Below are 24,537 nucleotides of genomic sequence, written 5' to 3'. Positions count from 1 at the left end.
CAATTCATAATTGTATTGAATTATGCTATGTTGTTCAGAGGTATTGTTTGGGCCAATCAAACCACAATGCCAAATCAAACTCCTCCAACTCTTTTTTCCAAATGTTTTTTTTTTGTGAGAGACAACATATTTTCCACCCTGGTAACCATAAGCAAGGATAAGTCAATTTTGCAAGGAAGTCATTAAATGGGAAATTCATTGGAGAAATTTGTATATCATTTCCATGCCTTATTTGTAAAAGTAATGTTCTTTAAGAATAGCATACACATGCACACAGTGGCTAAAGAATGTCAGGTGCTTAGTGTCAGCACAGCTGCAGAGAGCAAAGAAGCAGGAGGCGAGTTATAGAGACTCAGCCAAGCGTTCAGGTGAGGCCCCTATCTCCCCTTCCTTTCATAAGATACCTCACACACTCACAACCGCCATCATCCTGTGCCAGAGTGGTTTCCATGGCAACCCAGGTGGCTCTCAGTAGACAATAGTAGCTCTCGGGTTAAGAATCAACAGCCGGGTGAATACACTGGTAAGAACACATGCAGTGCTTTCAAATGTGTCCAATAACACACTATGTGATGCTTAACCGGCCATTTACTTCCTGTCACACCATCAACAAGTGCAAAAAAACACCAACAGCATTTTAAGACTGACACCATGAAGTGGCTCTCATTCGTTCGCTCTCTTACGGCCAGAGACTGCAGTGAGATGGTGCTGATATCCATTATAGATATAAACATGGACTTTTTTGAATGAAGAGCATCATTGTAATTTGTAATAGAGCTCTCGGTTTTGACAGAAGTGCAGTCTTTGCCAACTGCTCCATGCAAACAGAGATATATGAGTTCTGAAATTTTTCTAGCATTTGGAGAAGTTTAGCATTCGCTTAAGACATAGAGGCTCATCAATTACTTATACATATTTTTTTTATTTTATTTAAAAATGTAGCACTTATTTAGAGAAGCTTGATATACAGTGTAGTGTAAAAAGAGACATTGTATCAGGCTAAAATTTAGTTGCAGGTTCTTTTTCTTGGCAAGATGACTGTTCTTTTTTTTCTGAACTTGTAAAAAAGGAAATTATTCAAAAGAAGTAGACAATGTATCACTTTACTGATTGTGTCAATCAATCAATAAATAAATCAAAGAACCAGTCAATTGAGTCTGACTTACAGAGAATGTCCACAAGACATGCTTGGATCTTCTGTAATGTAAGTGTATGTGACAATTTTTTACACCACCTGTTTGTAAAATCATACTTCTGATTGAAATGTAGAGACATTTTGACAGAGGAAACCTGTTAGCTGGCATTGGAGATGGCCGGTGAATGGTGATACAGGTTTCCAAGCAGGGCCTAAATCCCAGGACAATGAAGTTATGCCCCTGACATTCTATCATCTGAGCTATCTCATCTCTCTGCAGACAATAGTTAAATAAAAAAATAAAATAAAAAAAAAACACAAAATAAAACCTGTGAAGGTCTGAAATTTCGTTACGAAAAGCCAGTTCATTTTCACAAGCATTTACAACACTGTAAATTTAATTCACACACTGTCAGAGAAAAGTGCCCCACTTTATAAACCGGCATCCAGCTCAACCAGGTCCATTGTGTTCATGAGTAATTAATTCATTCATAAGCAGACTGGATGGCGTGCATTCATTTCACCCTTTTGTTTCTGGAGTTAGCTTGAATGATACTGTCAGTGTTCAAACAATGGAGATAAAACACTGTCTGAACACAGAATACAGAGAGAGTATACAGAGAGAGAAGAGCAGATAGGCCAAATGCCACACATCTACCATTTACTCTATCTCCACTATGGCATTGTCAGAGAGAGAGAGAGAGAGAGAGAGAGAGAGAGAGAGAGAGAGAGAGAGAGAGAGAGAGAGAGAGAGAGAGAGAGAGAGAGAGAGAGAGAGAGAGAGAGAGAGAGAGAGAGACAGGGTTTTCCTGCCTTGAAAATTTTTGGCAGAAGCCGAAGCAAAACTTCGAGCCACCGAAGCCAATCATATGATAATAATCTTCCTTTTGGCACTTTACAAGTGCTAAATATACTTTGAAGTATATTTTGATTGAAGACTGGTTTTCCGTGCGTGTCATGCGATCCACCGAGAACATCTTGTGCAAGTGATGCGCTCTTCACAACTATTACGTTTCAGGCTTCCCTCGATATGAGATCTCCGGCAACAGGATAGTGCAGAACGGATTGCATGCATGATTACTGGGCTTCCCTCGATATCATGGCACATAACAAACCTCTTGCGACCGTTTAAATTCTAAGTGATTTTCTGTTTCAAAAAGCTATAGTGCAATTCAACTATTTTAAACGTTTATGTTTTTTAAATTACGTTTTTAAATGTATTTAGGCCATTATTTTTTCCTAAAAATATAAACAGTTAATATTAAAAAATCCCACCTACATTGGTGTAATGGTTTAATAAGGTTGGACATCTAGAAAAGAGGGGTCAAAGGTCACAGGGTTTTGAAACCGACCGACATGTCACCTTGTGAAACACCATGTATTTGGCGCTTACAAATATAATGGTTATTTTGGTTGAAAAACTTAAGGATCGATGAATACACAATATTTCATATTTGGGTGATTGTATGACTCCCCATGAACAATGTGTACCCTTCAAAACCTGAGAATAAACCAAAAAATCTGACTTGTCTAGAAACCCATTGTTTTTTGAATGGAATAAATTGTACGTGGGATCTCCATATCTACGCCTTGTAGTTTTTTTGCACTTCTTGAAATTCACACCATAGATAGTGGAAACCTGCACTCCTGTCCACATCTCAGTCTCAAGTCTCTAAGTTGACCCAGTCTGGAGATATGGAGATCCCACTTACCACGTGTTGGCAAAAATGTTCTGGGGTGGTGCACAGCATCCACGAACCCCAGTCAATGTAGCGTCGAATAAACCATCTGTGCAATCTCCTTGAATGGGCTTTTGAACACAAACCATGTAGATGCCCTTACCTTAGGTAGGGAACAAAAAAGAAAGGAAAAAGTTTAAATAAAGTAAGCAATTAAGGAAGGAATGAAGGAAGGAAAGGAAAGGAAGGAAAGAAGGAAATAATACAAATTAAAGGAAAGGAAATTAAAGAAGAAAGGAAGGGAGGAAGGATGTATGAAAGGAAGGAAGGAAGGAAGGATGTAGAGAAGGAAAATTAAAGGAGAATTGCAGGAAAGAAAGAAAGAAAGAAGAATATAAGGAAATGAAGGAAGGCAGGAAGGAATGAAAGAGGAAAATAATTAATGGAAGAAAGGAAGGGAAGAGGAAAAGAAGGAGATGGAAGGAAGGAAGGAAGGAAGGAAGGGAAAAGAATAATGATGGGGAAAAAGACTGATTTAAAGGCTGTGACAGGGCGGAGGGCGGGGCCGGGTCGTGATTTTACACACCCGGCCCCTTATCAGGCTAATCGAGCCTCCGAGTGGGATAAAGGCTGACTGTGGATGGTGGTGCGACAGAGAGAGAACGTTTACGGGCAGCTGTCCATCCTATGTGTGTGTTTGTGTCTTTTGTTTTTTTTTCTTCAGTAAACTATTATTTATATTGTCAAGCCGGTTCTCGAATCCTCCTTAATGTAGATAGAGCTTTAATTGTTGGTGATTCACATAGATAATAAGAATGACACATTGGGATTAGCATTTATAGATATTCTCAACTTCGTTTGAGTCAGACAAAATGTGACAGGACCAACTCAATGCCATAATCATATAGAAGATTTAATTCTGTCATATGGTGTTGATGTTTATACTATAGAAATTCTACCGTAGAACGATGACATCTCAGATTATTACCTCGCCTCTTGTTTGCTGCGATCAGCTAATGTCACTCAATCTACACCATGCTCATTCAGGTAGAACTATTCTTTCAACCACTAAAGATAGCTTCACTAATAATCTTCCAGAATTGTCTCAAATACTCAGTAAGCCAAAAAGTCTAACATTCGTGATTGTCGCCCCCCTTCGATTAAGAAAATGTAAGAAAAAAGCCCCACACCATGGTACAATGATCACACTCATGATCTCAAGAGAGCAGCTCAGAAAATGGAACACAAATCGTCTCCTTGGAATTATAAGGTTCTATCTGACATTTTTGTCAAAATTGAGTTATTCACATATTCTTATTCTGTGACAACTTATTTACATTATGTGATGTTTTTTTTAAAGTTGTGTACATTCTGGGACTTTTTATTGAAAAAACAAAAAGGTTCTATCTACAAAGTCGAACTCTAACTTGGCTCTATAAGGTTCTATCTGCGTTAGCCAATCAGCACTTCGAATGAACAGAAGAGGACCAATCAGGATCAACTTTATATGTCGTGTCGCCGGCTTTTTCCTTGAATACAGAAAAGATCGCAGAAACAAAATATCTGAGAGGATAATGGCACGCAACGCAAAATTTTTAAGAAACCTCAAGATCGACAATGAAATACTCTACTCCAGGCCACTCCGCAGTGCAGGAGGTAGACATTATGCACAGCCATATTGAAAAGGCAATGGCAGTGTCTGAATTCTATTCACCACTGTCTTTCTTGCGCATTTTACTGAAGGTGAACAGGAACAACCCATATGAAATCATACAGATGAAGAGAATACATTTCTATGACTTTCAGGCATGTTCCAAGCTGTTTCAGTACAAACAGGTTCCATTTTTTGAAGTGTCACAGCTTGTGTTTGATCAGTGTCCATATACTCTTCATTACACAAAATCACATGAAGAGCCAAGAGTTAAAGTAGACATAAGAGGACCAAGCAAACACACGAGAAGCCTGGCACCTACATCCATTTTACCCAAACCAAGGGTACTCCCCAAACAGAGCATCATCTCAGAGGCGAAGATGAGTGACATTAAGTCCATGTTTAAATTCATGGCACTAGCAGATAGAGAGTATTATAAGTCTGTGTTTTAAAAAATGAGTTTGTGATTTTTTGAAATAGTCAGTGTATAATTTTTCAATGATTATTAAACTTAATTATGCTGAAGCATGTCTGTTTTCTTGCAGTTTTTAAAGTCTTAAAATGTCTTAATTTTTTACAATATTAAGCCTTAAAGGTCAAATAGTCAACAATTGAATTCATGGGGTCTTAATTACAACAATAAACATTACCATGTTATTTCAGCCATACTGATGTCTAGAGAGAAAGCCATTTTACCTGGCCCACTTTAGGTGGAATAAAGTCCTGCTCAGATGTATTACAGTAGCTGCTTTCTGTCTAAACAAAAGAAAAATTAAAGTAACAATTTCTGCAATAATGTGTTTAATTACCCACCAAATTGGTACCAAAAAATTAACTGCTCTGGACAAAATATTTAGACCTACCTTGCTTAATTTGAAATGTCCTACATGCATGAAAGTGCTAAAAATATGAAATAAATATCATTATAAAGGATAAAATTTTACTTTCTAACACATATTGAGACATTGTTACAACAATAATTTTATATTTAATGTTCAAATAATGTTTTGGCAGATAGAACCTTATAATTCTAAGCTGAAAAGTGTTTTTTAGAATTATAAGGTTCTATCTGCATTTGACCCATTCCAAAAATCCCCATTTACAAATTTGAGAGGATTTTGATATTGTATATTTAGAATACATATAGGGTCCCTGTTATTTTCATGTTTGAAAGAAACTTGTTCCCCATATAAATTTTCCTATATGTAATGCAAAATCTTTAAAGCTCAATATCTCAAAACTGCTCAGAACGCAGATAGAACCTTATAATTCCAAGGGGACGAAATGGAAGAATACAAAATTAGCGGTATTTTGTGGTGCATGGAAGGATAGTGTCTGTAGCTACAGGTCAGCATATGTTACCAAATTCATAGAAAATAACCACAACTATCCTAAGTGTTTATTCAGTACTGTGGCTAAACTGGTTAGGAATAAAGCATTAACTGAACCAGATATTCCATAAGAGCACAATAGTAATGACTTCATGAATTGCCTTAACCTTGGATTTAGGATGGACCTAAACGAACCTCAACAAAATGTCCTGCCAGTTGAACTGTGATGCACCTCATTGATCTCTGCCTGCATCACCTTTGTCTATTGATGGACTACACTCTTGAAATGGAATACATTGACTATCATTTAATTGCCAACAAAAGCCTTCATCAGCCAACTAACAAAGGACAATACATCTATGTGAACTTCTGCAGTAAATCCAGGATGGACTTGAACATTAGTCAATAATCTTAAAGCTCAAAATTATTTTTTTAAACACTGGACCTAAACGCTAACTTCATTTACTAATTTAAACCATGACTTGCATTGCACAAATAACTAATATTGGCATTATATTCATGTTGTTTAGCCAGAGGGGAACTGGCCCCACAGTGAGCCTGGTTTCTCCCAAGGTTGTATTTCTCCATTAACCAAAACCTTATGGAGTTTTGTGTTCCTTGCCACAGTCACTTTCATCTTGCTCACAGGGGTTCTAAATACTATTATTATTTCATTATTTGTATATACAATTTACAATCATATTTAATCAAATGACACAATGATACTTTATAGTTTCATTTCTTTTTTTTTGGGTTAATGCATGATTCCCTGTAAAACTGCTTTAAAATGATGTGTGTTGTGAAAAGCGCTATCCTAAATATACATTACTTGACTTGATCTGAAAATTACAACGCTGGCCTTAAACTACTGCAAGGCTTCAAACTATTAGCATAGTTGAAACTTTCTCACCAAAATGGAGCAAAGAATTAAAGGTCATTGGAAATAAATTTAAGAGGCCAAAAGAAATCAGTGAAGGATGTAATTGCAATGAAAGCCTGTGCATGATAAGTACAGTAACATGAATTTTCTCGCCTCTGTTTCTTTGGCCCGCCACCTTCTGATAAAGACTGCATATTAAACACCTCCGACTAATGCACATTCAATACTTTCAGGTACAATTAGACCTGAAGAGCTGAGAAAAAAAGAGAAAGAGAGATTAGATGAGACACTGAAAGCTTAAAGAGGAAACGATGAGAAAGAAATGTCACAGCTCAGCACCTAAAGTGGAGGTTACACGTATTGTTTGAAAAGTGAAGTCAAACACCTCAGTTATACATTTTTTACAAGTAACCAAACTCCAAAAACAAAACAAAGTCAAAATAAGAAACTCACTTCTGACTTTATTTAGAGCATAATACATATACAATCTTGGCTGTTTAGCAAACCAACATGTTTGCCTATTTCCCCCATTTTGCTGAGCATGTAAAAGGACTGACTACCATTCTATCAGCTTATTCAATGCACACAGGGCTGGACTGCTAATCTGGCACATCGGGCATTTTCCCAGTGGGCCGACGCACTTTGGGATCGATCAGGGGCAGACTGGCTGGTGGGTCAGCCGTGAAATGGCCCGAATGGGCTGCGGTCATCTAAAATTAGTCCACGCGTTATGCAGAACGGACCACAAAGCGGTGCCACGATATGCGGAAAAGGCCAGCAAACCCCCAACCTCCTCCCCCCCAACAACTTTTGGGACAGTTGCTATGTAAAATCCTGGGCCGATTTCTCTTCCCAGCCAGCCCTGAATGCGCACATCTATGTTTACATTTTAACTTCAAGACCAAAAAAAACGGATAAAGTTATCAGCATTTTGTTGAACATGTATGTGGCAGGGCGGAGGGCGGGGCCGGGTCGTGATCCTACGCACCCGGTCCCGTCCTCCGCCCTGCCTCAATGTAAATTTGGGTGATCAAAATCAACGACTGTACATAAATAAAAAAATAAAATATAATGAAATGTGAGCTCAAATGATGTGTAGCAGTCATATTTCTGCAGTCACTCTGTCAAACAACGACACCCAATGGATACTGTTTCAGAGAGAGGCTGCATCTCTCACGCCTCCCTTCAGCTCATTGCAATATCGCTGCTCATAAAGTGTGTGGTGAATGGGAGGTAGGGTAACTGCCCAAAATAGGCAAGAAGTAGGGGAGACATTGGCTCCAATTAGCTGTAATTCGTTCAATATGCTGTCAATCAATCAATGCAATAGTGCCCGCCTCTCATGCTCTCGTTATCACAGCTGGTTTCTGCAGATCGCAATGAATGGGACGATCTGATGTAAGTGGAGAAAAAAATTGCACAGTAAACGACTGATACAGACAACCGCACTTTTGGTCACATCCAAATCAAAACTTAAAATTACTTAAAAGCGTGCCACTCACATACCATTAGATTTGAAGTGAACATTCACTCTTAAAGGTATAGATACTGTACGCACCATCACAAATCCAGTGTTAATAATATACTATACATGAGATATGCATGTTGATGTATCCTTTTAGATATTGTTTTTGAGGCAATTAAAAAATTATAACTACAAAACCATGCATACACTTGATGAGTCTTTGATTTGACTTGATTTAATAAATAGCGATAATATCATCTTTAGTATTTCATGTTTATTTTCAATGTAAGTAAAAGTTATTTCATATGCCTTCCCGTACAGAAATATGATATTTACATTTACATTTATGCATTTGGCAGACACTTTTATCCAAAGCGACTTACAGTGCAATTATTACAGGGACAATCCCCCTGGAGCAACCTGGAGTTAAGTGCCTTGCTCAAGGACACAATGGTGGTGACTGTGGGGTTAGAACCTGTGACCTTCTGATTAACAGCCCTGTGCTTTAGCCACTACACCCATTTTTAGTATTTTTAGATTTATATGGGTTTAACCTGAAAGCTATTAAAACGTAAACTAAACTGAAATAGACATTTATATTGGACTTTTTATATGGCACTCTGCCTCCTCATTTCAAAAGTGCCACTGATGTAAATGCATATATGCTAAAAGGACAGCATCGTGGCTCAGACCAAACAATGCTTGACTATACCACATGCTCTTAGGAAACCTGTCGTGTTTAAAAAAAATGCTCTGAACTAGTTGTTTATCAGTGCTGTACAGCGATACAACATCACCAGCTCCATATGAGCATCTAGGTTAATTGCTGTCACAGCTGAGGAAAAAAGTACTAAACAAAAACAGGTGGCAGCTCTAAACTGCTTTGTGAACAGCTAAAAAAAGGCTAACAGAATGTTATTGTCTTCCACTGCACTTTGCAACATTAGATTTAATTATGGGAGTGCTTTTCTCTCCCAAATTGGAGCATGGCACTGCGCAACAACTGGCACATTTCAAATGAAGCCCCTAAAAATGCTCGAGAAGAGTATGACGGCTATGTAGGGATAAAAACAATGGAACAAATTCAGGGGGGAGTAAAAACGGGTTCGAACGAGCAATTGAACTTAAGCGTGCCAGTCTGGCTAATGGAGATGGGTTGAGGTAATTTTCACAGTGGGGATGCTAAGCTTAATGCTTAAAAAAGACTAGAGTGAATCACTCGATGCTTTAATATCTTAAGTGGAAAACAAATTTATATATATATATATATATATATATATATATATATATATATATATATATATATATATATATATATATATAGGCACTGGATGATAAATACTGGGATGAGTTGTTGATGAATTTCACATTTGCAGTTTAGGAGTTTTTTGACCAGCTGTGTCATGTACAGTGTTTATACGAACACCCAGAGACATGTGAATCAGTGCTGAATCTACAGCATTTTTAGACTTGATTTAAAGGGATAGTTCACCCAAAAATGTAAATTCTGTCATCATTTACTCACACTCATGCAATACAAAATCCATAATACTTTCTTTATTCCATGGAACACAAAATGAGATGTTGGGCAGAATGTTATTCTCACTAACCATTCACCTTTTTTCTTTTTTTTTATTGCATGAAAAAAAAAAAACAATGAAAGTAAATGGAGACTTTTATAATCAAAGGTAATACAGGTTTGGGTGAATGGGTGAGTGAATAATTATAGAATGTTCATTTTTGGGTCTTGGGAATGTGCATTGGTAGGTTGGGAACACATATACTTTTGCATTAATTTTTCTCAACATTAAATGACTTAGGCTTTCTTCTTTCTTGTTTTTATATATTCTTTTGAATTTTTCATAATGTTAGCACTAACATTAGTGCTTCCATAATGTTGCCAACACCATGCTCTACAAGTTCAGCTACAAGAACTACTGTACAGCTAAACAACTGGAGCACTGTTAATAAGTTAAAAACTATAAAGACCCTGTTCCAAACTTTCAAAGACTTCAGTGGTAGGTCTCATTGAATAGACATTGAAAATGACATTGATTTAGAAGCTTACAGTGCCATATTTCCCAGGCAGGTGAGAGAGAGCCAAGGTTTCAGTGAATGTGATAATTCACTGGCTGCTTAAAAAAAAAAAAAAGAAAAAAAAAAAGTGAGACTGCCAAGTTACAAATAGATCCTGATAGCTATCTTGGCTCCGAAACGACTCCGTTCCCATGGTACAGAGCCCATTTTGCTGTCACGACGTCTCAAATGAAAAGCTCTAACTAACAGCAGCCATGAAGGACAACGACAGGACCGCAGGTCTCATTGTAACAAACAGAAGTTGCTGTATCCTCACTGTGACTGTAAGCCAAGGGCTTCAAAGCATATGTCTGACAGATGTATAATTATACATATAATTAGAGAAGCTTTTCGATACAGAACACTTTGTACTGAATAAGAATGTAGAATGTTTTTCATGGATGTAGCCATCAGGCATTGACTTAATTGCTGAAAGTTTGGTCTAAAAGGCTGGGTTGGAATGGACGGGTTGTGGTCAGACCAATGAGACGAGTTGCGGTGAGACCAATGAGAAAAATAGGCTATAATTTGGGACAAAACCACAAAGACACTGCACCAATTAAATAAAAAAGGGGATCATTTTATTAATCAGCTGGGGTGCCCTCCTGCCCAAACTCAATTCCTCCACTGGCCATTGCTATGGAAACAGGCAAGCGGGTTGCTACACAAAAGATGTGGACATCATACGGCATGCATACTTTAGGCATGCATATAAAACGTTTTCGACAAAACTCATAACAATGCCATTTATGCTTCTAGGGGTGATTCATCAGTAAGTAAGACAGGAAGACATCTGTCTGCAATCAATACGTACATCCTTCTACACATCAGACCAACACATTTAAAGTCAGAGATTGGTCAGTTATAACAAACCTGGCCAGAACTGATGGTGTACATATGACACACACCGCAAAAATCTTGATAAAGGTTTATGAAGCGTCCTGGTTTGATATATCAGAAAAAGAAAATGTAGATAATTATTACAGGTAATCACTTTTTTTGCAATAACAAACACATTAAACAGTAGAATCTACATTGCTGTCACATGAACTCAATACATTGAATATTCAATTTAGTGATTACATCCAGTTTTAGTCAGTTACAGTTTTAACTTTTGCCATTCAATCAAATAAGTCAAAAATTGCTTGCACACATTGTCAAGTGCATTTCATTTTAGGATACAGTATTCTATGCCGTTGCTCTGGTCACACATTGTACATTTTGGCAAATGTACAGGGTAATTTCCAATCCAATTATGTGTAAAACATACATACATTCGCTAGTTGAAATAAATACATAAATAAATAAATATAGCAGATGCTAAAAATCATGGCTGATATTGCTTCTGTTTCATCTGTCATACCAGAAATGGAAGTTAAACATAGACAAGTTACATTACATGTTGGCAAATGCAGAACATTATCCAGGTTATTTTTATAGTATTTTTTTATATGTTGTACACCGTACTCGCACTGTCTCTAGTGTTCAGGTCCCATGCGATTGGATCCCCCTTTAGTTTAACTTAAGTTTCTCAAATCAAGCAAAAAAATACAAAACAAATATGTTTGCCTTTAATGTAGGCAATTATTGTAGAGAAATTGCCTTTCTAATGGCACTGAAAAAGACAAGTGTATGTGCAAGTGTACTGCAAATGCACAATGAACAAAGTGATTCTGAGAAACTACAGATAATAATATCTCCTGTGAATAATTGTGAGGATTTGGAAAAGCTTAGACTCTAAAGGTCCACAGCAATGACATGGAAAACAAAAGTTGTATTGTTTTCATCTATTCCCAACAATTTATCATTCACTGAATCATTTGAGTCTTAAAAATAGTCAAGAAATTGAAACAAAACAGGAAATGAGAAACAATACGTTTTGCATCTTTCAAAAACAAGTAGAAAAAGCCCAACAGATTTCGAGGTGACTGGTGAAATGGGCGTCAGGATATCAAGCCAACACATCAGCGGTTATTAAAATAGAATCTGTCACAATTTGTCTGGATCTGGCCTCAATAGACACCATACATCCATATGTCAGTAGACATCAGCGTTCAAATTAATTGCGCAATTAAGGTTCTCTTGGCAGATTCTGCCTCTAATGGATCCATGAAAAGTCTGAACAAGTCATTAAGAGGAATTTAATGCACTGTTTAATTACTGTTATGTGCTGAATTGAAAAGACATTCCAGTACATACTGTCATCTGGTCGGTACTAGATTTTGGATTGGATCACCAAATGCTTTGATGAGTTGAAGTTATTATATGTCTGAACAAGGCAATAGTTGTGAACATCAACTCGAACTCATTGGGCTATTTTCAGTGAACATGTGCCAGAACATTTTAGATTCAAAATTGTTTCAAGAGTTCAAAAAGAGCTTGAGATCATGTTTTCCAAACAACTAAACTCAAATAAGTTGTGACTGCTTAGAACTTTGGTTCTGATCTACTGTAGCTACCATAACCAAATATGATGGGTTCATTGGCAATGTCCTTCGGTCAGATTAGGGATGGGAATTTTTGTCATTTTAACCACTCGACAGATAAAGCAGCCTGATGTGGGACGTTGGGTGATGAGTGAATTTCGTTGCACTATTTTCACATTGTTGGTCTATGTGCATATGCATCAGATGGACGTCTGATATATTTATACATTGATTTTGCTATGTTTATGGCAGACTGAGATTCTGTTTTCCACCACTGAAAAGGGAGCATTTAGAAAATACTCTCCATTACCACATAATTTGGAAAACAATGACTTTAGGAAACTTAAATGGAGTTTGCCAATAAAAATGGATTAGTGTGGATGTGGCAAAAGTCCCTTTCAAATCAAGTCAGTCCACTGTGCAGCCACCATTGGAATACTATTTTTTTTATGTAAACAAGTGGCATAAAAGTACAGCCCCTATCTACTTCAATAGGGAAAGACAGACATCTCCAGAATGGTTTGTCAAGATAACGATCAAAGAACATATTTAAGATCAGCAGTAAAATTTGATTGTGCTTCTTCTTGCACCTGTAAAATGAGACTTCCTTTTGTAAATCCATTGGCCACTGAGTATTCTAATTCTTAATAGCAGTGGTCCTTCATGGGCTAAAGAGTCTCTGATGTGGCCTAAGGTCCATTGCGTTCCTTCAGTTGCACAGTAACACTTACCAGTAGTTAACACAAACTAACAATAAGCACTACTTTTAGAACAGTTATATATAGAGGTTAATACAATTTCTGTAATATATGCAAATATATTACATTTAATTTGTCAAAGGTATTACTCCTGATAACTATATTAAACCATTTATATAGTTTATTATTTAATATATTTATATTATATGTTAGTTACATTTTTACAATCAAATTTATTTAATACAAAATGTATTGCAAATATTTATCTGTAGCGAGCTACATGCTGTCATACGAACATTAAACAACACACTTTTCCCTCAATATTTTTTGGAACCCAGTGAACTTGAATATAATTTAATTGTAATATAATACACAATAATAGTGAATAAGACTATTAGATAACAACTCTTTGCCATTTAATATTCACATAATTTAATATCTTGATTTTGATTTTATTTCTTTGGTTCGTTCCTCTCAACACAATTCGATAAACAGACATGTTGTTTTTAGCACACTCTTTTTATACCATTATATTTAATTTAGAATACAAGCTCACAACTTGGGTACCATGTCGTGGCGCTGGAGATTCAGTAGACTATGGGCACTGAGCGCTCCTGCTGAAAAGCAGTACAGTACATTCTGCATTATGAACTAGCATGAATAAATAATGACAATTTCTACAAATTAACATCAACCACGACTAATAAATGCTGTAAAATAAATAAATACAAAATCAACATACATTTTCAATTCTTATACCACGGGTCACCTGAATACTTGATTGTGATTGCATGATGGATGTTCTAAGGTATGCAATTATTTTCCACTTAACCAAATTATTTCAGTTATTTCATAGAGTCATACAAGCTACAACAAAATAACCAATCAAGACAAAGTCATTGGTTAATGGGTTAGTTCACCCAAAAATGAAAATGATCTCATCATTTACTCACCTTCATTCCATCCAAAATGTATATGACTTTCTTTCATCTGCTAAATGCAAATAAAGATTTTTAGAAGAATTGTTCAGCTCTTTTGGTCCTTACAGTGTAAAATAATGGGCGTCAAAGTTTTGAAGCGCTAAATCCAAATAAGGGCAACATAACAGTATTCCAGACATTTCTGGTGGTTAAATCCATTTCTTCAGAAGCGATATGACAAGTATGGGTTCACATTCACATTCTTCTTCTGTTTTTGGTATTTCACATTATCCATGCATATCACCCCCTATTGGGCAGAGGGGAGGATTTATAAAAATAAAAAAAAAACTTAAAAATGTACCTGTTTCTCACCCAGACCTATCATATCGTGTCTGACTATATGGATTTAACCACTGGAGTCTTATGGAATACTTTTATGCTCCCTTTATGTGGATTTTGGAGCTTCAAAATTTTGGAACTGCTTTCACTTACATTGTGAGGACCTACAGAGCTGAGATATTCTTCAAAAAATGTCATTTGTTTTCTGCAAAAGAAAGAAAATCATACACATCTGGGATGCCAGGAGGGTGAGTGTATCATGTGATTTTTTTATTGTATTTTTGGGTGAACTATCCCTTTCGGAGTGGTGGTGGCGTAGTGGCTAAAGCACAAGGCTGTTAATCAGAAGGTCACAGGTTCTAACCCCATGGCCACCACCACTGTGTCCTTGAGCAAGGCACTTAACTCCAGGTTGCTCCGGGGGGATTGTCCCTGTAATAATTGCACTGTAAGTCGCTTTGGATAAAAGCGTCTGCCAAATGCATAAATGTAAATGTAAATTTAAGTACATCACATAAGTATAACGAACAATGTCTTTAAAATCCTAAATTTATTTCAATTTTGGTTGAAAACACTCTTGCACTTCCTCTCATTCTCTTTCGCTCTCATCTCACCCACTTTCTTGTGTACACACACACACACAGATACTTACACACACACAGAGACTTGAATTGAAACCAACAAACAGATTCATTTATCACATTTACATTCTCTCTCTTTATCACATCACAGCAATTTATGTCGTATCTGAAATAGAAAGAAATAGCCAAAAACAAGAAACCTAATTTTTCATTCATGCATGTAAGCTAAGATTATAACTTGAATATTTGTTTTGCACATGTGGTCAGTCTGACACTCCTGTTTCCACTTATTGGTCAACGTGCACCATCATCTATTCTTCCTCATCCCTTTCATGGAAAATAAGCAATGCATCAAGCAATGAACACCTGGATACGACAACCATTGAACTCACAAACTCGCTTTTGTCACCGCAGGATGGGTTTAATACACCAAAAGTGTATTAAAAATGTTGCCCATTAATTCAACCTGGTCTTAGAGAATCATGTTGCTGGTAGGCTACCTCAAGGCAAAAACCCAATGTACAAACATGGTGTATAGGCCTAATATTAATAAGGCTGGATATTATAATGGGGTAAACATATTAAAAACTATAATCAAATTGTGGCTAGAAGAACCTTACTTATGTACAACAAATATTTTACTTAATTCCCTTTAAGCTTTAAACACATTTGCCTACCATAAATATTGTATTGCGTAATTGTTGAATGCATGTAGTGAAGGTAACATCTTGTCTATGCAAATCGTATAGCCCAGATGTAAAAGAGAGACAACTGCATAATAGATGAGGGTGTCATTTTATTCATTCAGTTCATGGTTAAATGGTAAAATTAAATGAAAAATATTTGTTGCCATTAAAAATGTAAGGTTCATTCTGTTCTGTTTAACACACAGCCTACTGTGTATGGACACAAATTTACATCCCCCTTCACATCAACGATATTTCGATTTTAAAAAGGTATACAGATAGACATGTCAGGCAAGTCCTTTCTGGCTGTAGCCAATGTGCATACCTCAAATTCCAATGCGAGCACCCCACTGACTGTAACAAATCAAATAAAAAAATTAAGCCGTCCTTAATGTAGGCTACGCGATAAACTTGCAGTAATTTAGCGCTCACCGTGTCCCATGTGAAAAAGCTTTTATTCTGAAGAAAAGGAACGAGGAAGGACAGATGACATTGCAGGTGTAACCAATCAGTAGAAATGGGCTTGTCACGTCCATCCACTTGTGCAACTCAAATAATACGATTGTACAATTATTTTAAGCGCTTGAAAGAAAAACGAGAAATAAATTCCTGCTTATATGAAATTATAAAAATTCATATAAACATTTTGGAACTAGCATGGAAGGCTTCAGCTTTATCAAAGCTAGCCGCTGAATCTGTGGTGGAAGAAAGTAGTTCCTCTCACAAAAGTGTTTTAGGGACAGAAACCACAAAATGTCTAGACATAAAACCCTGAACGATGTCTTAAGGTGTGGTAAACATGGAATAAGCAGAATAATTTACACCAGCCCATCAATTATGCCTTACATGATATCTAACACATTAACTAATGTTAACAAATATAATCTTATTGTAAAAAGTAACCAGTTTCACTACATCTAGAAGTTTTTGAACACAAGAACATGTCCTTTGTGAATGCCCCCTAATCCTCTCCAAATCAAGTGTTGAGGGCTTCTCACATTGACAACAATGCCATTGGTGACAATATTGCGTTTTTAAGATTGCTGTCACTTGTGAGTACTTGAGTTCTCTTGTCCATCCCTAGACACCTTGTTCTCTCACTCAAGAAACTGAAAGTCGCCAACATCCATCGAGCCAGCTTCATCTTCAGGCAAAGCTTTGGAGGTAATTCCATTTATTTTTGTTCCTTTGTTTCCTTCTGTCTACCTTGGCTCTTCAAGACTTAACAATGAGTTATTTATTTTCTCAGGGAAAGGAAGTGATATACAAACTGAGCTTGTCACTGTGGTTTAGCAGTGGTCACAAACGTGCACAACTTCAGAGTGCTCACAGCAGTGCACGCTGGGAGATCCACAGCGCCGATAAATTATGGCCATTGCCGGTCAGACAGCTGGCAGCATCAAGCGGAGTGCTTTTTGTTTACACGATGGAATTGCCTGTGTGTGTGTTGTTTTAATGCATTCACACAGCCACTGGCCATATTAGTGTGTGTCAGGTAATTGTGATTTCTGACATGAATAATTAATCAGCAGAGTGTTTGTCAAGAGTATATGCATGTTGATTTCAGTGTATGTGTCTTGCCGAAGTGGTAAAGTAAGATTTTATTAAGTGTAAGATGTCTGTCAAAACACGTTTGCTCCCATGCCGCTGTCGTAAGTTCTTTTCTCAACAGTGGTTTATCAACCAAGTTTTTGATGGCTCCCTGAGATGCCAATCACATCTCTCATTCGTTCCTCCTCTCTCCATCTGTCTCCTGCAGAGATCCACTCCCTCCTGCTTTACCCAGATCATCCCACTATCATAATTTCTCAAATTTTTTCACCCCGTGGCTCATTTTCTATCCATTTATGCTTATCTGAAATCCATCTTTCACCATCATTTCATCTCTCATATCTGATTTTTCTGATGATTGGAGATGATTGGTTTGCATTTAAACATAAACTATAAGATGCATGCTAATAAAATGCAATGGAGTGCCAATGGAACATTTGCTAACCATTTGATACATGTTGTACACAAAAATGGATGGTTCTTGACTAGAGTAAGCAATGACTTCATGTGATTTCACAACCCAGTGACCTGAAGTCATATACTTTTAATGATCTAGCAGATGTTCGGCAACCATTGACAACGTGACAAAGTTAAGCCAATCTTAACTTCATGCAAATGAGCAGTGACACAATGCATCACCTACCAATGGTGGTGCAGAACGTGATTTGACACTTGAAACAAGGAACATTCCATCATCGGGCGAAATGGTTGATGTTGCAGAACCCCACCGATCCATACAGATTCGGGCTCTTTGATAAAGTTGCCGAATCCTTTCTGGATTAGAATGCACTTACTAAGCAAGTGAACAATGGTGGGTCACCACATCACTGAAGGCATTCCACCAGCATGGTTCCCTGTCTTGAGTGTTGATAAATCAAGGCTGGGAACAGTTTGAATTTGTGCCAAATCAAATCAAATCATGATCTAGTAGAAATGCTACTGTCATTACTCATTACTTACTACTCTAAGAACCATTTGGCCCGATGGTGGAACAAAATCCCTTCCATCTGGATAAAGCAGTCAAGTAAGAACAAAAAGCACAGATTTGGTGACTTCAAGTATGTGATACATAAAGGACAGGCAAGGAGGACGCGGGAACTGGTGCATGGTAAACAAAGTTTAATGGTAAACTTAAAACCAGCATAAACAAATGTTGGCTGTGTGTGTCTCTCTCTTTCGAACAGGTGCCTCGGGCTGACCCTTATCTTTCTCTCCCTCTGATCAGCTGATTCAGAGCCAGCCATGCTCCATCACGGCCCAGCCACGCCCTCCTCCTCATCACACTCCTCCCACGCCCGATTCAGGCCAGGGTGCCACCGGTCCGACTAACTCCCCTCAACATGGCAGCATGTCCTCCAGCCCCTGGCACACAGAACCGCTCCTTCACTTCTTGACTGACGGCCGCGGTTCCTCCAGCTCTTGGCGGCTGTCTGCCAGGGGTCTCTCGAATCAGTGCCTCCGGCCGCCCCTTATCTCGCTCTAAAGCTGTTCAGCTGATTCAGCGCCAGCCATGCTCCATCACAGCCCGGCCATGCCCTCCTCCTCGTCACAAAGTGATTTTATCTCTGCAGTGTGAAGACACTGAAGGTGTTGGAGAGAGATCAAATGGTTCACAACTCTTGAGGTTCGGTCATGTTCACTCTTGCACAGTGACATTTTGCTGGCAAAATAGAATCATTTCAATGGGAATCCTTTTGATCAGGAATCTTGCCCCTATGGACTTCCATTGGGGATAAAGTTTCCCTATGCAAATTTTGTGCACATTTAAGTTTGGTGAACTTTGAAATATTTGGCAGATTTGCATCATTGACAAACAGCAAGTCCTCTGTGTGGGATGGTCCTTCATACGTAACAGATGCTGATTTTTACGATCACTTCATTCGGTCACATCTTCTTCACCTAGGTGTGACAAAGTCTTTACACACATAACTTACCCATTGGGTTGAGACACCAACCTAAGTTAATTAACCCAGAAAGGGTCCAACATTTGATGTTTGATAATAATAATCGGTGATCCAGCTGTCAGAACAGTAGCAAGCACAAATAATTGTTTAAAGATCAACTTACAACTGAGGAATCTCATGAGTACATGAAACTGACCATCCCACATGACCTATAATTGAACTAAACTAACAGCAGACCCTCAGCCTCACTCCAGAACACTCCAAGGACAGTGCTTCATTGATTTGGCCACAACAGCTTCTTTAGAGTTCACTGAATTTTCCCATGCTGATGCCTCCTCCTCGCACTTCTCTTTCTCTCTGAAGGGCAAGGGCCGACCAGGGGCATCAAAGCTCTTTTTTTCTGCTGTTCCCTCAGGACCGGACCTCGGCTGTGAGCAAAGGTTAAAGCTGATGCCCCTATCAATAAGTCACACTTTCAGAAAACGTCTGCAATTCCCATCTGGAAGGCTAATTGTATGCGTACAGATAAATGAAAATAAATAAATAAATAAATAGGACTATCATATGCACATTAGCTGTTAGCATTATGCGTTATTTTCAGAGTGAGATGTGGACAGGCTGGCTATTTTAAAACTACAGTTAATATACAGAGCATAGTTACTATACATGATATAGTATCATCTATAGGGTGGTTCTCAAAAGACCTGTCCTGGGGTGATTCAAAGAAAATGTCTTGGTCATAAGTAACATGAAATCAATCAAAGAAAAAAATGAAGCCTCCTTTATGGACTACTATGAGTTCTTTTCATTGTAAAATCATTTTCATGACACTTACCATGCGTTCACACCAGAGGCGGCGAGAGCGTCAAAAGTTTTGAAAAGTTTTGTTGCCGTTTCTCCTCAAGACAAACTGCACTGTGATCTGCGCCATGTTGTTTTGTCACATGACTCCGTATGTCGAAAGTTTAACCATTTACTGACAGCCCAGAGTCTTCTAATCTAAGATCAGCTGGTTTAAATGAATTTAAGTTATGCGTTGAGTATAATGAAACCAAAATACAGCATCCACACATGTGTTAAGCACATTATACACCCAGTTCTCATTACAGTAACACGTCCGTAAAATGTGCATACCTGTCATGAAAATTATGTCAAAATTTAAAACATCATAATGACCCTAAAATTAAGCTTAAATTACTACAGTATATACAAATGATACATTTCAATTTTATTTCTTTTAATTTTGCAATAAAATGTTTTGTAAAATGTGTGTCCTTAACTAAAGTTTGTAATTTCAACACCACTGATATCACCAAGCATAATTGCAAAAATAATAATTATTTTCAAACAAGTAATAGGTATATCCTCATACACTCCCCTTGTCAATCAATGGTGAGAACAAGAAAAAATGATAGCCTCATCCCAAATTCACATCTTACTGCAAATGGCTTGCTTACAGTGGTCTTTGCATATTACGCTAGGATAGGAAACATTTTAACTGAAAAAATGACACACATTTATAATGTTACATAGTTCTATTATGTAGTAATAACCATTTTATTATAATGTAGTAATAACCCTCAAGGCCATGCTACATTGCAAATATAGCATCGGCTACCTTATTACTTAAATAGCAATCAACAAATAGTTTGTCTGGCTGGATTCGTAGAAGAGCTCATAAAAGAGCTCATACAGTCATATAATAACTTAATGTTAAATGTGTCCTGTTATTAAACATCATAAAGTTATCTATGGTATAGATACCATATCTAAGGTTATCTATAATTGGCCTTGTTGATTTATTGGACTGTACCCTGTCACTAAGGCATGGCTTTAATGGCTCTCTGTCACTCGGTCTTATGATTTAAAACTTCATATATGATGCGTTAATAGTCCACTGCCGTGATTGGCTCACATGACAACCTTACCATGTCATCACCATCATCTCACCATATTAAACCATCACAATCTCTCTCTCTCTCTCTCTCTCTCTCTCTCTCTCTCTCTCTCTCTCTCTCTCTCTCAAACACACACAGACACAAAACTGCATCAGTAACCCTCCTCTGTCCTTTCTCTCCACTTTATTTGCAATAACTGTCAGCAGTGGAGCGATGCTTTTGTAATCTGATTTTTATGAACGTACTTGTATGGATTATTGAGATCTTTTAACGCCTGAACGGTGTGAAAAGCTGACGCCTCCTGAATGTTAACGTGACAAAAAGAGTAATGAAGCATCCAACATGTTATCTCATCTCTCCTTTTTCCCACCCCTCTCATTCTGATGTCTTCAACTCCAAATTGTAGAGAGAGAGAGAGAGAGAGAGAGAGAGAGAGAGAGTCAATGTCTGCATTCACACAGTCAGTGTTTTGGAACTAAAAAGATCTTTATTAACAAGTAAGGCTATAAAATGTTCTTGAACACATAACAACACAACTGGATTGAACAATGTCTGTATGGGCAGGTAATCAAAGTCAATAGACTTCTTTAATTACCTGGTAATTTTAGGGGCCGTTTAGACTGAACAAAAAGAAGCTAGACAAAGTGCAACAAATGGAACAGAAAGCAGTGTCTCAAGACACATTTTTAAAAGTTTAAAATATTTTACTTGACACTGCGTCTTAAAAACTTGGTGAAAAAAAGCAGCGCAAGTGATCCAGAAAACACATTTGGTGTGAACCAACATTTGTAACTTTTTGTAGTGAATAGTGAAATAGTGAATGAAGGCTGTCATTCAGCCAAACATCTATTCTTGTGTTCCAATACAATAAAGAAAGTCTTATGGTTTGGGAACAACAGAAGTTTCATTTTTTCCAATTTTAGCACTTCAAACAGGACAACCATATTCTGTTGCTGTGTGAGTGTGTGGAGATAAATGGAGAGGGAGATGGAGAATTTGTCTTCATGATGGGGCCTTTAATCAAACCTTGCTTGAGCTGGAGTGGGGAAGTCAAACCTCATCTCCACCCACTCTTGCGGGACAGCGCAGTCTCTCTCAATCCAGGCCAAAATAAAACAGAAATCAATCAGACTGTGTTTGAACGCTCTTCAAGTAGCATGTTTTCCAAGCTTCTATAAGGCACATGGATACATGAAGGGTCCAAAATTAACATTTGCCAAGCACCAAATGTGCATTAGTTTTAGCGGGTAAATAAAATGGCAGTGACTCACCAAATGGTCAGAAACTTTAAGGAATTGCAGCCTAATCTGATGTTTAAATCAGATCGGGACCATGATAATCTGTCATTCACTGTTGTAAGCGATGTGCATTATTCAAAGACATCCAAAACCATCTCGTAAAAAAAGATATGTCGTGACTCACACTGGGAAGCATATTAAGCAAATAACACACTCAATATGAAAGTACCCAAAAACTGCAAACATAAGTTATGCATATGTGGTATAATTTGAAAGCTTACTATCTGAACTTTTCATAAAAGCCATCACTTTTGCATTTTTGAAATTTAAAATAACTAAATAAGGCCTGAAACCATCAGTCTCAAATAAGTGACACCTAGCTGTAATGTGGTAAAATTAACATAAAAGTCTTTCACATGGCTCTTAAATAGACAAGTAATTCATCAAATGTAGTTCTCATTTTCAGGAATGTAATTATACAGGTTGTTTTGTTGCCCTAATAACACAGTTCTAAATATTTTCAAAAGAATAAGAAAGTCAAATATGATTTCGTAAGACATCAAATACAAACGATTCTTTTATGCCCCAATCACTGCTGTTGTTATCCCCAGGTAACCACAAACTTTATAACTTTTAACATCAGTTTTCTACAAAATGACAATTTTGTACTTGTCTGTGAGCTTGTTTGGGTGAATAATCCAATGTTATATTTAAGAAGTCCAAAACAAAATATGCGATCTAGCAGGAAAAGCATGTTAAACAAAACATCTGAAAAATAGGTTATCGACTATTGATGATAAAATGGAACTTAGTTTTCAACACTGAGCTTATAGTCCACTCAGAGGCCAAGATATTCGATAAAACAATTGGGGTGGTGCATGAACTGAAAATTAGACAATGTCTATGGACGAGCACAATAATTCCTGCTATTTTGCCTGTTGTGGCAACACAGTGAATGCGAACGCTACTTGCATTGCACAATGAACTGCATTATGACACATTTCAGAAAACAGTGGCAAGTGTTCAAGTATTTGCCTGGTGTATGTTTAGAGCCTTTTTTAAATAGATCTGCCTTTCATCAAATCTCCTAAATGTAGGATTAGTGACACTGCAAACAATAGATCAGTCAGATGGCCAATAGGAACCTTAAGCATTCACTGAATTAAGAAGTATCTTTATGGAACATTAACCTACAACTAAATTAGCATACAACTGCAAAGGCAGCCTGGAGTTCATTTTCCCTCCTAAATGATCTAATATGAAAATATAAATGACTCCAAAATGAGTTAAAGTGGGTGGCAGCTGCCTCTAAAGTTCACATGTGACCTAAATAGGCCTGAGGCAGGAAAGCGTTGAGGAGGCCATTTCATGGTGCTATATGAACTCTGTGTGATATCAAGGAACAGTTTAACAGTGGCATTGTAAAGACATTTTAGAATGGGAAGTTTAAGGTTGCACATTTAGGGCTGTGTGTGTTCGAGAGATATAGGGAGACAGAGAGAGAATGACTCACCACTTCACGGGGAAGGAAAGCATCCTCTTGCCTGACGATGAGTAGACCTACAGTGCCTCCCATGGGAGTGGAGCGCAACAATGCCACAACCTCCTCCTGAGTCTTTCCATTCAGATCCACTCCATTAACCTACACACACATAAACAAAATTAAAATATGAGAGCAAAATACCCTGTTTTTGTCCTAATAAATAAAATTTAAAAAATAATTTTATGTCATTGTATATTTAGCAAATTCACTTTGTAAAATAGGCAGCATGACTCAGTAGTTAGCACTGTCACCTCACAGCAAAAAGGTCCCGGGTTCGAGTCGCAGCTCAACTGGGCCTTTCTGTGTGAAGTTTGCAAGTTCTTCCGTGTTTGAATGGGTTTCCTCCAGTTCCCCAAAAGTCCAAAAGACATGCAGGTTAAGTTAATTGGAGACCTTAAACTGCCCTGTGATGGACTGGCCACCTCTCCAGGGTGTTTCCCTGCTTTCATTAAGACAGCTGGGATAGCTACTATCCCAGCACTACCTGTGACACTACTTAGGACCAGTGGCTATTGAAGATGGATCGATGGACTTTG

The 24,537-nt window shown here is 37.6% G+C and overlaps 1 protein-coding gene across 3 annotated transcripts in view; it reads right to left on the bottom strand.

Moving 5' to 3' along the window:
* LOC127635303 (partitioning defective 3 homolog) overlaps positions 1 to 24,537 on the bottom strand; it is a 605,753-nt gene that overhangs the window by 258,443 nt on the left and 322,773 nt on the right. For all 3 annotated transcript variants that reach the window (XM_052115228.1, XM_052115230.1, XM_052115229.1), the window contains exon 11: positions 23,972 to 24,100. In XM_052115228.1, the coding sequence (XP_051971188.1) occupies positions 23,972 to 24,100 (129 nt within the window). The remainder of the gene's footprint in view (positions 1 to 23,971; positions 24,101 to 24,537) is intronic.

This window comes from Xyrauchen texanus, chromosome 42, assembly GCF_025860055.1.
Source record: "Xyrauchen texanus isolate HMW12.3.18 chromosome 42, RBS_HiC_50CHRs, whole genome shotgun sequence".
Classification (NCBI taxonomy): Eukaryota; Metazoa; Chordata; class Actinopteri; order Cypriniformes; family Catostomidae; genus Xyrauchen; species Xyrauchen texanus.
Note: the sequence above shows the minus strand (reverse complement) of the source record. Positions and strands in the feature narration are given on the sequence as shown.